We start from the raw sequence: 13,079 nt of genomic DNA on the forward strand, positions 1-13,079 counted from the left end.
CTTTTGGACATGGGGAAGGCATTCTCCACTGTTAAGGTCTACCTAGCTGCTATCTCGGCCTGTCATATAGGCTTCAACAACAACACAGTAGTGAACACCCTCTGTTATGTTGTTTCATGAAGGGAGCACGTCTCTTATGCCTCCAAGCCTTTAGCCCCGTCTTGGGGTCTGTCTATTGTGCTTGAGCCGATTTTACAGCAACCTTTTGAGCCGCTTGAGAACGTGGAGTTGAAATATCTCTCCTTCAAGAAGGCTTTGCTGATTGCCCTTACATCCGCAAAGCGAGTGAGTGAGCTGCACACGCTGTCAGTCCACCATTCGTGCCTACAGTTTGCCCCGGGGTTATCCAAGGTAACATTGTTAGCCAACACCGCCTTTATGCCGAAGGCGGTGTTGTCTCGCCCTAGAGCTTATGGCGTTCCACCCGCCGCCCTTCACTTCTATGGAAGAAGAGTGTCTCCACCGTTTATGTCCAGTACGTGCTTTGTGCATCTACTTGGATGGAACGAGAGCATGGTATAAGAGTGACCAACTCTTTGTGTCTTGGACATCCCCCTGTAAGTGCTGATCTAGGATCGGTTTTCTCTTTTAGATCATAATGAATAAGACTATTTAGATAGGTGGAGACCTGATCCTTGATCAGCACTCCTACTCAGACTCTTTGTGGATACAGGCCGAGGTCTTCAATCATTTTAAGTGTGGGACCACGCCATTGAATTATCAAACTATTGTAAGTGTCAAGTAATCAAATCAACTAACACGTTTGCATAGTATCAAATTAACTAACATGAGGTTCTCAGAGAGGAGCTACCTCAGGACACACCAGAAGAAAATGCACACGGCCCATGTATAGAGTGATATGTAGTACTAGTTAGTTTATTTGTAGTTCATTCTGGTGGTTTTGGATGTAGTAGGGAACTGGATGAGGTGAACTGAGGAAAGAATGAGTATGATGAGGCAGAGTAGACGATATGGTGATGGTTGGTGCGACGGTTTCTGTAAAAATGCTTCACTGATGAAGAGTGACAACTATGTCCCTTTAGATTGATACTGGTGTTTTATAGTGAGATAATGATAGTGCCTTAATTCATGTTTACTTGACATGAAGTAATGGTGAGAGGTTGTTATTGTAATGGTGAGAGGTTAGCATGTCTTGGGGGTATGTTCTTTGTGCCTCTAACTTCCTCACTCATAATTATTCATGATTCAATTATGATTATCCGTAATCATGGTAGCATCCACCTTAATGTAGCAGTGTTCAGAAACATACCGGTATTCTATTCTTATTTACAATAAAAGTGACTCCATAATGACACAATACATTTACCATTAATTTCTATTGGGCACGACGTAAATCTTTCTGTCGCCTCATATTAAACATTTAATCTCAAATCCTAAATGCTGGAGTATAGAGCCAAATAAAAAGTTTTAGCTTCACTGTCCAAATAAATATGTAGGTGAGTGTACGTCACCATGTCTAGGCTCGGTCCTTGGGCCACTACTGTTTTGTATCTACATGCTGCCACTGGGAAACATCTTAAGGAAACACAGACTGGGCTTTCACTTTTATGCTGATGACACTCAGCTATATGTCTCCACAAACACTGCCAATGCCACTGCACTCCTGGTCAGCTGCCTGCAGGATATCAAAGTGTGGGTGCAGTTGAGTTTCCTGCAGTTAAACTGCAAAAAGACAGAGGTCGCACTGATTGCCATTCGCACCATCATAAACAACAGCAGCTACAGCCTCAATATTGGTGGTGTCATGGTCCTCCCCTCCAGTGAGGTTCACAACATGGGTGTGATATTTGACAGGCAGCTGTCATTTGAGGCCCACAACAGTATGACCAAAGTCTAATTGTTCTATCTATGGAACATTGCCAGGTTGCGACCTATGCTATCACAACCTGCAGCTGAGCCACTCATCCACACCTTTATTGCATCTGCCAAGTGTCTAAACAGACTCCATTATGTCCAGAACTGTGCTGCACGTGTCCTCACCCACACCTTACCCGCGAGCACATCACTCCACTGCTGTTCAGTCCTCACTGGCTCCCAATTTGCTCACGCATCGACTACAAAATCCTGGTTCACACCTACCAAGCTATCCAAAACTCTGGACCCAAGTACCTGTATGACCTCATTCTACCATTCTGCCCCACACGCACCCTTCACTCCTCCAGGTCTGTCTTCCTTCAGCAGCCCCGCAGCAGACTAAACTATGTGTGACAGGGCTTTTAGTTGCGCGTCTCCGCGGCAGTGGAACGCACTTCCAGACACTATTAGGTCTGCAGAGTCTCTGTCCTCCTTTAAGGCACAGCTCAAGATCGTGCTGTTCAGAAAAGCTTTCAAGGACCTCTGCTAATTATTTTCTAATTTCCTCCAGATCTGACGACACCTGTATATAGCTTTGATTGTTTTCTGTGTTCTGTATTCTGTTTTGGATTGCTTTTATTATTTAAAAAAATGTGTGCCTTGGGTGTGAGAAAAGCGCTTTACAAATGAAATGAATAATAATTATTATTATTATTATTGTGTCACTGTGCTTAGTGGTGGGTGGGGTAGTCTTTATGTTATTAACATAACACTTGTTTTTCTAGCTAGCCACGCACTTACGTTGTTTATATCTTATTTCAACTGGCTGACTTGCTATCTAAAATTATGTTTTAACAAGCTATTTAAAGTCTAACAAAGTACCCTGTGCGAATTGGGTAGCCCGCGATAATTGGGTAGTCACACCTGCACTCTCCGCAGGGTTGTTTCTTTTATACATCAGTGGTCTACGAAAGAGAAGGGGGTAGCTGCATCCCAACATGGCGACCGGAGTGTTGGCGAGTGGGTGTGTCGAAAGTAAAGTAGTGGGCGTGTGGAAAGGAGTGGGTGTGTCGAAAGGAAAGTAGTGGGCGTGTGGAAAGAAGTGGGTGTGTCGAAAGTAAAGTAGTGGGCGTGTGGAAAGGAGTGGGTGTGTCGAAAGGAAAGTAGTGGGCGTGTGGAAAGAAGTGGGTGTGTCGAAAGTAAAGTAGTGGGCGTGTGGAAAGGAGTGGGTGTGTCGAAAGCGCTCTGCTATACGTTAGATGGTTTTGATTGAGCAATGTTGTTTTTCTTCCGTTTCTTACCAGGCAGCTACCAAATATTGAGCTACCATACCGTGAGAGTTTGAGTCGTATTTCACTGTTAATGTACAATTGTTTGTGTAAAACGTTCAGTTATAAAACTGATGATTGTTTGTTTTTGTTTAAAAGTATTGAGGATGTTGCTTCATGCGTTGTATGCGTGTGCTTACTGTGACTGTCACCCTGATATTGGCAACTAGGTAGCTACTTCCCACACAGACAGTAGTGCTTGTCAAGCGGGAGCGAAGGGCACTATGACCCCGGTGTTGTTGCCTTTCATGCCCTCCCCATTGAGTAGTAGACTGTATTCGGAAAGTATTCAGACCCCTTGACTTTTTCCCCATTTTGTTACATTATAGCCTTATTCTAAAATGGATTAAATCATTTTTTTCTCCTTATAAATCTACACACAATACCCCATAATGACAAAGCAAAAACAGGTTTTTAGAAATGTTTGCATATTTATAAAAAATTTAAAACTGAAATATCACATTTACATAAGTATTCAGACCCTTTATTCAGTACTTTGTTGAAGCACTTTTGGCAGCGATTAAAGCCTTGAGTCTTCTTGGGTATGACACTACAAGCTTGGCACACCTGTATTTGGGGTGTTTCTCCCATTTTTCTCTGCAGATCCTCTCAAGTACTGTCAGGTTGGATGGGGAGCGTCGCTGCACAGCTATTTTCAGGTCTCTCCAGAGATGTTCGATTGGGTTCAAGTCCGGGCTCTGGCTGGGCCACTCAAGGACATTCAGAGAATTGTCCCGAAGCCACTCCTGCGTTGTCTTGGCTGTGTGCTTAGGGTTGTTGTCCTGTTGGAAGATGAACCTTTGCCCCAGTCTGAGGTCCTGAGCGCTCTGGAGCAGGTTTTCATCAAGGATCTCTCTGTACTTTGCTCCGTTCATCTTTCCCTCGATCCTGACTAGTCTCCCTGCCGCTGAAAAACATCCCCACAGCATGATGCTGCCACCATCCTTCACCGTAGGGATGGTGCCAGGTTTCCTCTAGACGTGACACTTGGCATTCAGGCCAAAGAGTTCAATCAGACCAGAGAATCATGTTTCTCATGGTTAGAGTCCTTTAGGTGCCTCTTGGCAAAATCCAAGCGGGCTGTCATGTGACTTTTACTGAGGAGTGGCTTCCATCTGGCCATTCTACCATAAAGGCCTGATTGGTGGAGTGGTGCAGAGATGGTTGTCCTTCTGGATGGTTCTCCCATCTCCACAGAGCCACTCCTCAGATACAGTATTTTCAACATAACTTCTGTTTCCCCTGAAAAACCGATGTAGGGACTCCGCCAAAGATATTTTTGAGGAGATGGGAAACTACATTGGAATAATTTTAGTGCCCATTGTGTACGTTGCCCATGCATCCTCAATGGGCCGCGCGCTGCATTCTGGGTGAATGAATGGGAGTCAATTGGGCGCTAGCTCAAAAACCCAACATTATGGGTTGGGACTAAAGTTGGGTTTTTGAGCTAGCGCCCAATTGACTCCCATTGTATGCGGTTTTGCAGTGCTTGTATAGGGTTAGACAGATGGGGGTATTTGTAAAGTTCCTCTAAGTACCATGCTCATAAACATCCTAATGTTGAGATGGAATTGTCAATCAGTAAAGCAGAAGCCAAGGGGTTGATAAAATCAGTGGTTAAAAATAAATGGCAAGAGTTGTGGAACAGGGAGGGAAAGGGAAGACCCCTGTATAAGATCCAATAAAAGGTGGGGGCAGGGAGGTCCTCAGGTCAAGAGAGAGAAGGGAGGAAAGTCTAATCACAAGGCTGAGACTGGGACACACAAGGCTCAATAGTACATTGAAATTGGTGGGGAAACATCCGACTGGGAAGTGTGATCATTTTCCAGAGTAGATGGACACAGTGGAACACGTTCTATTTCCGTGCCAGAAATATGGGAGGGAAATGGAGCAATTGTTATTAGATTTGAGGAGTAATGGGGTTGAAGAGCCAAGATTAAGTGAACTGCTGGGGAAATCTTCAGGGGATGTAGTATTTAATTATGTATTTCGTTTCCTTCAGGAGACAAGAATATTGGGTAGGATTTAGAGCTTCCCTGTCTTTGGTCCACACACCAGTCCAGTTGGTGGCGGTAAGGCATCTTAAGAAGAACCCAACATTGGCGTGAATTTCGTCAACAAGAAGTACAACAAATATTTTCCAAGATGTGAGATAATTAACTTGCTCTCTGTAATATCGTATAGCTTTGGAATCGTGACATTATGTACGGAAATAGGCAGGTTTCTCGATTCATACCCTGAGTTTGAGAAGGGATTGCGTGACGATAAGCTAAGTAACTACATGACAACGTGAACGTGATTGGTCGACAGTCTGCTGGGCGGGGCGTTATACGTTCCTCCATTCATTGACCAATGAGATTCTTATCTCCTCCTTTCGCTAAAGGCAGAGGACGAGGCGAAGTGAGAGGGATAACTTGACCCAAAAATCTGTCTTCTCCAGCAGGTGACGGTTTTTCGTTCACCAAGCGAGGAGTTTTGTATGGAGATAAATGAGTGTCGAATTTGGTCAACAAAAAAATGAATGGCTTATTTGTTATGTGACGCTTATTTGATCGAATATACGTTTCGTAATGCTTAGGTTGTTACGAGTGTACTGATATAAGTAGTACACGTGACATCAAGGCAACTTTGACAAAAAACACTGTCGGAGTTGTGCCTGTTGTTCACACATGTATCTGCCAAGTCATGGGCTAGAATGGTCCCACCTGATCTTGCCTCCTCCAGACTGCATTCCATTTTTTAAGTCATTCATTTACATTGTTAGAGCGGCCACTTGAGTATCTGGTCAATATCATGGATAATCTGTGGCACAGGCGTGTTTTTACGCCTGCTGTGTCAGGTTACTGAGCATGTTTAGGTATGTGATTTGGACCCCGTACAGTCGGTTGACGGAATTCTCCAAGTATCTCGAATGCACGCACCTCTAATATTTAATTTGCGGACCGCCATAATACCATAGAAGAAGAATAACATCCTTTCTCTTCAGTGTAAAAGGAAATGAACAGTAACCAAGAACAATTTCCAAGTTAGCGTTTTTATTGTTGTTATTTAGACGTTTATCAACACGATGGAACTCAAAATATGACTCGTTTAATTGCACAGCATCACATACTTACCCCGGGTAGTCTTTAATTTGCGTTGTAGACGGGACTTGGTTGATATATGTTATCTAGGTAACGCTAGCTAGCTGCTAACAATGGCTAACTGTATGGGTTTTCACACTCAAATAGCCTCCATCATTGAGGTGCTATCGAATGCAGCCGTGGCAGATATCTGTAAACTCGTAGACGACGACTATGCAGTGTTCCGTTTGGAAATAACTCAAAGCCAGAAAGAAAACAGGGCATTGCGGAGGAAACTACAACTACTGGAACTGAAGATGGCACGGGAGCGCGCAGAGAGGACAATGCGAGAGCGCGTCCTCGCCAGTCGTCCAAGTAGTGTCAAGATCATCGACCGATACAGAGGAACGGCAAGAGGTACATTTTGTTGGAGTCTGCGCGGCCTTTCGCCGTTCATATATTGTTCATTACCCGTCGCCCCGTTCCCTTCTACACATGTGTTAAGATGTGTTACCCAGAATTGGGTCTTGTTCCGTTTTTGGATAGTATGCAGTAAGTCCCCTGATTACTTAGCTATCTTGCGCAAGTCACAATATCATATTCTAACCAGATTATTGATTTACTGCATTTACTATTATTTACCCAATGAAAACATATGATGCATGTAATCAATCGAGCTATAAATAGTATATCAAGAAGTTATGAGAAGTGTTACCTTACATCCTTGCCAATTCTAGACAGAGTCAAAACTGTCAATAGTGTAGAATATAGTGTTGAGCATTGACAGTAGCTAACCTAACCACCTCTTTTCCCTCAATCACTCTCTCAGGTGAAGGACATCTCACTGGAGGCCACAGGAGCTTTGTGAAGCCAGCGGGACACAATACATGGAGAGGAGATGACCAACCAATCACCGTTGATGAGGGGAGGGGAACCTCACCACAGCACGTTATCGTGATAGAGGTAGGGGCTGTGATGGTCTTGGAATTTGTGGTTACGTAATTAGCCAGGCCATTGTGCACGGTCACCAACATAAGCATTCGGAGGGGTATTACCATTACACTTTGTTATTATCAGTAGCATTTCATTAAATTCAAGTTATTACCTCTAATATTAGTCTAGTTTTCCCAAAATATTCGCATAACGTCACAAGCCCTGCTGCTGCGGTCGGTCATTCGATGGCAGTGGCATTTGCATATGTTCTTCAAAGATGGGACGCCGTAAAGAGAGACGATGTAGCCTAAGCTACTGAAAATAAGCCTTTTACAGATTAAATCATTACAGTTGCGTTTGATTCTTATTAAATAAATGGAGTCCAGACAGGCTACATTAGGAAACTTTCTGATGGACATATAGGCCTATAAATAGAATCAGTGAACACACACACCCCTGTAAAAGGACCCGCCAATCAAAGCCACCAGCGTATGTCAGACACAAGCAAATATTTCTCCTTTTATTAAAACGTATTAAAAAACATAGGCCTACCTTAGGCTTTCGGAAAGTAGGCTATAAGATAATGAATTGACAAGGAAAGTTGGCTATGAAGGGGAGAGGGACAGCAATGCGATAGTACGAATGGATAACAATGCACTGTACATCCTTATTTATCTGCCATAAGGGAGCTTGTGAGACTTCCCTACAACATTGTTATCCAATTTAACTAATGTACCAGTAATAACATCCTCTCTTGTGTCAGCCTGCAGATGCAGAAGCTGCAGGTCCTGGGGTCAAGCAGGAGAGGTCTGAAGGAGAGGAGGACCCACAGCACAGCAGAGACATACAGACTGGAGCACCCCCTGTAGCCATGGAGGACCCCACCACCACCCCAGCACAGCCCAAGACCCGAGGCAGAATCACGGAGGTCAGTGGAACGCAGAACGCCGCACTCAAGTCAGAGACCGACACAGAGACTTTAACTGTAACACACAGGTACTTACACACAGGATCTGACCACAGATCAGACCCAGAGACACTGGGGCTGGGGAGACTGGGCTGTCCTCCTGCTCCTGTCTCAGAGTATTTACTTTATGGTAACCAGAGCTCAAGGACGGTTCATTCCCATCCGAACTCAGGTCACCTGTTAGAGACTGGCAATGATCCGTCTTGTTCTTACACTACAGAGATGGACACTGGCAACATGCTCTTGGGTTTAGAGACACAGACTGATCTGTCTAGAGGGGACTGGAACCAGTACAGTAGTAGTGTATACTCTGAAGGGTGCCTAGATAAGAAAGGGGAGGGTCTGGTTGTAGATGAGGTGAAAGTGGAGGGTGACGCTCCTCCCACATGGAATGCAGATAGTCACCTAGCAGACAGACACTCACAGGGCAGAGATTTCTTAGATTACAGGGAAAGCTTAGAGACAAAGCCAAATGTCGCGACACACTCCCCTTTACACGCACTCAGGGATCACGACCCAGTGCCCACGTCAATCGGGCCTTCCGATTCTCACGGCCACGTCCTTTTCGATCAGGTATTGAACTCAAACAACAGGGCTAGAGCCCAGGCTCAGGGAGGGGGAGCCACATCAGGCGGTAGTAAAGAGAAACGGTTCCTCTGCATGTTCTGTAACAAAGGCTTCAGCTGCCCCCAGAAGGTGGAGATCCACCAGAGGGTCCACACAGGGGAGAAACCCTACAGTTGTACCCATTGTCACATGCGCTTCACTGAGGCTGGCACCCTAAAGAGGCACCAGAGGGTCCACACAGGGGAGAAACCCTACAACTGCCCCCACTGTGAGAAGAGATTCTCCCGCCTGGACCATCTTAAGATGCACCTGAAGGTCCACACGGGAGAGAGGCCGTTTGCCTGTATACACTGCGGGAAGAGGTTCTCAGAGAGGAGCTACCTCAGGATACACCAGCAGAAAAACCATTCCACTCGATAGCTTCTGACTTTTAGATCAAAGCCTGCATTAAAGACAAAGATACATTTTTATTGTTGTCAGCAGAAAGCATCCCCAGATGCATTTGGAATAACAAGAGTAACAGATTTCAGCGTTGAATATTCCTGGGTAGAATATTGCATCCAGATATTGTGTGGTATATAAAGCAAATATAAGCCTAAAAAGTCTGTTACATATTGTGTTTGTACTGTAGGCTATATGATGTTCAAATGCCTATTTCATTACAAGAACTCCCTAATTTTTTCCCCAAAACGCTTTTAATGAGAATATGAATGCATTTGATCATGCAGATTTGTAGTTGAGACGTGTATGTGTGGTTTTCATATGGTGTATTTAAAACTTGTTTGTTTAATAAATGCAAAATGGGACTTTTCATTCTAATACTTTTTTTCTCATTGAGTCTCTCTTTAGTATACATATTCTGTCTAATGAAATGCGCTATAAATGTTTAATAAGTTATTGGGGGTTCATGGCAGAGTTATTTTAAAAAAAATTCTTGACATGGTCAAATAACTCAAGCATAGATTGCTAACTATTTTTCTAATTTGGCACACAGAAACTAGTGGCCATGAATAACTTGGTCAAAAAGAATGGCACCGATTGGCTTATAGGTGGTGCTGTTATAAGCAGTCTCACTTAAACCCTCATATCCGTCACCCCGTTTGACCTAGAGACTTGAAACTTTGTATGTAGGTGTCTTTAATCCCAGACCCCATCCCCACAGGATGCCTTTTGCCTCTTGGTAGGCCGTCATTGTAAATAAGAATTTGTTCCCAATTGACTTGCCTAGTTAAATATAAACGATTATTTAAAAATCCTCATGCTGAACAAATTTGGACCCATAAAGTCTGCCAGGATAGATTTTCCTCCATCTTGGAAATGTTAGAAAACCTTGAAAAACGTGTTCTTATGAACCATAAATCCAAATTACACCGAATTCGGTATGTAGGTCCATTGTACATCTCTTAAAGGAGGCGTCATACCAGCTGTTTTTCTGTATTTTGAAAGTTATACATCTTGAAAACTTGATTGTTGACATGCAAAACATTTTGGAACTATATCAACCATGGACTAATGAAACAAATACGATAAGATAGCTTTTATCAAACTAAGTTAAAGGAAAACTAAGGGATTGGTTAAGAGATGGCTGAGTTATTGATAAATAAAAAATGTGTAAAGGTGCAATATGCAGAGGTCGCACCGGCATTTCCTGGCTGCAAAAATTCTAATAGTTTGCCTAATTTCAGTTTGTGACAAAACAAGCAATGGAGAGAATCATTGTACCATCTTTTCAATAACCAAAAATATTGTATTTTCAGCTGTTTGAAGCTGTTGTACAAAACCAAAAGTAAATTACCCAAAAACTAAACTTATGAACGGCAAGCATAGAAGTACCGCATATAGAACAGATCTACCGCTTCTTAGACCTGCTTTCAATGAGAATGACAGATCTATAACTCACATTTCTATGTGAATTTGGATGGGTCGCCCAAAAAGTTACATATTGCAGCTTTAAAATAATCATAAAAAATGTACTTATCATGGACTAAAAGTCAGATTCACTCCAAATTTGATCTTTGGTCCCTAAAAAGTTTGAGAAAATAACATTGATACATTCAAAGATGGCCACACTATACCAGTAGATGCATATTGGCACATACGCTAACATGGTAAAATATAAACACAAAAAAAATACTTTATCTTCTTCTCATGAACCATAGGTCCAAATGACACCAAATTCAGAATATAGGCCCATGGTATATGTCATAACTTAGTTTGAGAAAAGCTAAGGTATTGGTAGATTTTACGTGTCCATTTAAACCACTGTAAATCCACTCCACAGTGGCCTATCAACTTGACTTGTCATTGCTATCATGGACATCCCTACGATGAACCACACGGAACTTGGTATTGATATCTCAAAAAACAAGGAAACTATTAACCACCACTGTATTCAAAGATAACCAATTTACAGCACTAGACTAAACTTCACTTGCGTCATCCTTGTGGTATTGAGAGATAAACATGGTAATGCTTTCACTGATTGCACATAAAGGAAGATAGTTCCTACATGATAGAGTGCTTGCTTTTTTATCCAAGTGATCCGGTGTCCTATCTGTCATCCTGTGAACCCTGTTCATTGCTGCTCGCAGCTATATTTATTATTATTATTAGTATACATCACATCTGATCTCACCCTATTCTGCATAAAAATGACAGTGCGTTATAACCAATATACACTTAATAAATATACTTACACATACATACACTAACAAACACCTACTGTACATGTCAAAATAGTTTAGTCAGGTTCGTCTGATGATGACTTTTGACTTATCATAGCTGACTTATTTTTACCCACAACATCATATTTATGTTCACCATGATGGGTTTAACAACAATGAAGTCATTCTGTAACTACAGTATAGGACTCAAATGTAGTGGGGATGGGTAAACACTCCATGTTGAAAGTGTGTTTATTATCTGTGTGTGTACGTACCTGAGGGAGTGTGTGTCTGTGTAATCTGTATCACCTGTCTCTTCCAGGAGGAGGGTCCAGAGGTGCTGCTGGTGAAGGAGGAGGGGTGTGAGGAGGGACTGGGGAACCCTGAGTGGACCATAGTCATGGAGGACAACCAGACTACACCTCCTCCTGAACCCACAGAGGAACCAGCTGAGCAGCACAGGACCACACACAGTCTCACTGAGGTGAGCCCACTGTGAACTACTGTCTGAATGGTAATAGGTCAGGGCCCGTATCCACAAAGTCTCTCAGAGTAGGAGTGATGATCTAGGATCACTTTTGTAGGGACAAGTGACTATGTAGACAGGTGGGGACCTGATCCTCGATCAGCACTTCTACTCTGAGACTCTTTGTGGATACGGGGCCAGGTCTTGATTAATTTTGTCTTAAGTGTGAGACCATGCCTTTGAATTATCAAATAATTAAAGAGTGTCAAGTAATCAAATCAACTAACATGTCTGCATAGTACTCATAGCAATCCCTCTTTGCCCAATTAGAAGATGCTCCATAGCAGGGTGCTCAGATCAGATTTCTTGATCCAACATCCTCTCACTCTCTCTTACAGTCAGTAGACATGGAGGATGAGAAGCCTGATCTGCTGCTAGTCAAAGAGGAGACGATAGAAGACGGACCAGAGAGCATTGACCTGCTGAGTGGACTAAAGATGGGGGAGCAAGGTAAGGGAGAAATACATATAACATACAGCAACTTACTGTATGTTAATATACAAAAACACACATTATAATGTATGAACTTGACCAGGTAATTGACAAAAAATATCCATATCTAGAGTTACCTCTGCCATGTTTGTAAAGTCTATTTTGTAACCTCTTCCTGCAGGTGGTTGGCTGGAGGCTAACAGAGGAGACTGGGTGGCCATCTTGGATTCCCAGACACAGACGGGTGCAGCCAAGGGCCCAGGAGACGACATCACTGAGCAGGCCAGGACCAGAGGCGACATAGTGGAGGTCAGTGGATGGGACAGCGCCCTTAACTCTGGGCTGGGGAGCAACACTGTTACCCACAACCAGAAACAGACAGTGTTCTACATAACAACAACCGAACTTAGTCTCCATGACAACAGGCTGGCTGAGACCAGGGCGAGGCTTAGAGGCCTGTTTCGAATGCGGTGGGAGAGAACAGACGCAGCTAACGGTAGTCCGTCCTGCTCCTATAGTTGTGATTCAGAGAGACTGATGGCGCCTCAGGTTAACCCCCTAACAGGTGCTGCCTTCAGCCTGCCTTCTATAGGATCTATCAACTGGAACATGGACCCTGCTACAACACAGACACTCCCTGGCCTTCATCCTCCTCACACTCTCCTAATGTTAAACTAGACCTCAGACAATGCCAGTGCCTCAACACTAAATGGCAACACAAGCCCATTGACAAATGACAGTAGTAGTAATTCTATCAGTAGATCCGGTGGAGAAGAGAAGCGCTTC

At 43.4% G+C, this 13,079-nt stretch overlaps 1 protein-coding gene across 1 annotated transcript; it reads left to right on the top strand.

Moving 5' to 3' along the window:
* Positions 1 to 6,040: 6,040 nt before the first annotated feature.
* Positions 6,041 to 9,489, top strand: LOC311110329 (uncharacterized protein). The gene is made up of 3 exons (XM_084188874.1): positions 6,041 to 6,622; positions 7,035 to 7,168; positions 7,902 to 9,489. The coding sequence occupies exons 1-3, from the start codon at positions 6,340 to 6,342 to the stop codon at positions 9,090 to 9,092; spliced, it is 1,608 nt and encodes a 535-aa protein (XP_084045000.1). The 5' UTR covers positions 6,041 to 6,339; the 3' UTR covers positions 9,093 to 9,489.
* Positions 9,490 to 13,079: the final 3,590 nt, after the last annotated feature.

The sequence above is a fragment of the Coregonus lavaretus genome, assembly GCF_964263955.1.
Source record: "Coregonus lavaretus genome assembly, contig: SUPER_35_unloc_3, whole genome shotgun sequence".
Lineage (NCBI taxonomy): Eukaryota > Metazoa > Chordata > Actinopteri > Salmoniformes > Salmonidae > Coregonus > Coregonus lavaretus.

Bases quoted from the DNA above. Each gene is read 5' to 3' on its own strand.
- LOC311110329 (XM_084188874.1), top strand. From the start codon at position 6,340: ATGGCTAACTGTATGGGTTTTCACACTCAAATAGCCTCCATCATTGAG. The intron at 6,623-7,034 runs GTACATTTTGTT...TCACTCTCTCAG, and splicing joins ATACAGAGGAACGGCAAGAG to GTGAAGGACATCTCACTGGA. The intron at 7,169-7,901 runs GTAGGGGCTGTG...CTCTTGTGTCAG, and splicing joins AGCACGTTATCGTGATAGAG to CCTGCAGATGCAGAAGCTGC.